Source organism: Agelaius tricolor, unplaced genomic scaffold (assembly GCF_023055355.1).
Source record: "Agelaius tricolor isolate 1412-34295 unplaced genomic scaffold, bAgeTri1.0.p SCAF_60, whole genome shotgun sequence".
NCBI lineage: Eukaryota > Metazoa > Chordata > Aves > Passeriformes > Icteridae > Agelaius > Agelaius tricolor.
This window is the reverse complement of record NW_027269320.1, coordinates 1,832,501-1,835,000: the sequence shown is the minus strand read 5'-3', so window position 1 is coordinate 1,835,000 and position 2,500 is coordinate 1,832,501. Positions and strand designations below refer to the sequence as shown.

Below are 2,500 nucleotides of genomic sequence, written 5' to 3'. Positions count from 1 at the left end.
CTCTCGGCCCTCGCTCGGCGGCGCCTTTCGACGCCGTCTCTCGCTCTCCCCGAGGCCGCCGCGCCGCCGCATCCGCGGCGCGGCCCCGCGGCGAGGACGAGCTCCGCCCCAGCGGCTCGCTCCGGGAGCGGGGAGCTACGGAGCGCTCCCCGAGTCTGCATTTAGGGGGACGAAGGCCCTCGCGCGGCGACGACGACGACCGCGGCGACGCCCGCCGGGCCCGCAGGGAAGGGATCGAGGCCCGCCGAGGGAAACGCTTCCCTCGCCGAGCACCCCTGACCGCCTTCCCTCCGGCCACCGGCGGCACGCCGCCGCCGCCGCCGCCGCCCGCCGCGGGCGACGGGCCTGCGAGGCGACCCCAGCCGCGCCGCCGGGGTGGCCCCCGGACGGCGATTGATCGTCAAGCGACGCTCAGACAGGCGTAGCCCCGGGAGGAACCCGGGGCCGCAAGTGCGTTCGAAGTGTCGATGATCAATGTGTCCTGCAATTCACATTAATTCTCGCAGCTAGCTGCGTTCTTCATCGACGCACGAGCCGAGTGATCCACCGCTAAGAGTTGTCTGCCTTTCGGGCACCGCTCACGCCAGAGCGGCCCCTTTTTTTTGGTTTAGGACAATGCCGCCGAGGACGCGCGGGCGCGCGCCTGGCTTCCGAGACCGTACGAGCACACGGAAAACGGGAGGGAAAAAAAGGAAAAAAACAAACCCACTCTCCGAAGGCCGGCCAAGAGGCGGGGGAGCCCGCGCCCCCGACCGCCTCCCCCCGCGAGGGGAGACGCCGACCTCACCCACGCCGTCCTTCGGAGGCGGCCCAGGCGCCCGGGCTCGGCCCGGCCTCCGCGCGGAGGGCCGGGCGGCGCGCGCCGGACGCGCGGGGGGCACAGGGCGGCCCGCCCGCTTCTCGCTTTCACGGGACGACGCGCACAACGCACACGGCACGCGGCCGGGGGCGCGCGGCCGTCGGCCCCCGCGCCGCGCCGGCTCTCCCCTCGGCCCCGACGCCGCGGGCCTGGCGCGGAGCGCCGCCGCGCCGCCGCGCGGCCGGCGTTGTCTCTCTTCCCCCCACCACCACACGGGCACGGGCCTTTCCCCTGGGCTCGAGACGGGCACGCGACGGCGACCGGCACAGCCCGCCGGCACGCCTCCCGCGGGACCGCTCCCCCGCCGGGCGGGCGGGCGAGCGACCGGCGGACGCGCTCCGCCGCCGGCCCCGGAGGCGGGCGCCACCGAGAGCCGAGCCGGCGTCGCCTGCGCCCGAGGCCTGCCGGACGGCAGACCCGGCCGCCGCCGGGGCGGCAACGCCCGGCACCGCCGCCGCCGCCTCGCACCGCCGGGGCCCCTCGCCTCGGGCACGCGCCCGGCGGGAAGGCGCCGCGGCGGCTGAGCCGGGGGGCAACGCCCGCTCTCCTCGTTCGCACGCGGAGACCGGGCGGGGAGGAGCGCCCCCGCGGCCGCCCCCGCACGCCTTCCTGCGCGGCCCACACGCGGCCGCGCGGGCAAGGGCGACGGAGGCGAGGCGACGAGCGGAGCCCGGGACGGGACCGCCGCCGGCCGACGGCGGGCGCCGTCCGGCCGACCGTCCCCGCAGGGAGGGACACCCGTCGAGCGGCGCCGCCGCCGCTCGCCACGGGGTCGCCCGCGCTCGCGGGCCTCCGCCGCCGGAGGGCCCGCCGAGCGCTCGCCCCCCCCCCACCGGCGGGCGGGGCGGTCGAGCCAGGGGACGGCCGGCGGACGACGGCGCCGCCGCGCCGCGCCTTCGAGGAAGGAAAGGCCGTCGAGGGGAAGAGAGGCGCCGGACGCGCCGGACGCGGCGCCGCCGCGCGCGCCAGAGACCGCGGCGGCGGGCCCAGGAGAGAGAGCGCGGGCGGGCCCCGGCGGCCGTCGCCCCGCGGCCGAGGAAGGGGCAGAGAGCGCGCGCTCTCTGCCGGGCGTCGCCCGTTACCACGAGGCGGGCGGGTCGGCCCCCGCGGCCGACCGCGCGCCGCGGCCTCTCCGCCGAGGCCGGGCCGCGGAGAGGGGGGGGCAGGGCGCCCCTCCCCGGCGCGGCGCGGTTGACCCCGCCCGCGGCGCGCGGCGGGGACGACGACGACGACGGCCGCGACGGAGGAGCGCGGCCGGTGGCCACGGGACAACCACCGCAGGGGATCGGCGGGAGTAGCTGCTCCCCACCCCTCCGTGGCGCCCCGCACGGCCACCGCCCGCGGCACACGCCCGCCGCCGCCGCCGCCACCGCCGCCGCCGCCACGGCGGGCCACGCCGAGCCGCCCGAGTCTTTAAACCGCCGCCCGGCCCCGCCGGCCCCCCTTTCGGCCCAACCCGCAGCGTTTGACGACGCCGAGGGCAAGAAAACCTGGGGGGGACCGCCGAGGCGCCGAGCGCTAGGTACCTGGCCCTGGGGCGAGGGAAACGACCTGCATGGCCCCCGCCGGGGTGCCTCCCCCGCTGCCGCCCTCGGGGGAGCGTCCACCGGCGGGGGCGCGCCCGACATCTGCCGCCACCAC

At 79.6% G+C, this 2,500-nt stretch overlaps 1 protein-coding gene and 1 non-coding gene across 2 annotated transcripts in view; one reads left to right on the top strand and one right to left on the bottom strand.

The window, feature by feature from the left end:
* LOC139605131 (collagen alpha-1(I) chain-like) overlaps positions 1 to 2,500 on the top strand; it is a 5,084-nt gene that overhangs the window by 2,545 nt on the left and 39 nt on the right. Inside the window, exons 5-6 of the mRNA XM_071456523.1 lie at positions 1 to 399; positions 612 to 2,500. The exon at positions 1 to 399 is cut by the window's left edge and continues 342 nt beyond it; the exon at positions 612 to 2,500 is cut by the window's right edge and continues 39 nt beyond it. Coding sequence (XP_071312624.1) covers positions 1 to 399; positions 612 to 2,500 — 2,288 coding nt within the window. The remainder of the gene's footprint in view (positions 400 to 611) is intronic.
* Positions 406 to 558, bottom strand: LOC139605148 (5.8S ribosomal RNA). Its single transcript, XR_011684247.1, has one exon. It is a non-coding gene; the product is annotated as a 5.8S ribosomal RNA (ribosomal RNA).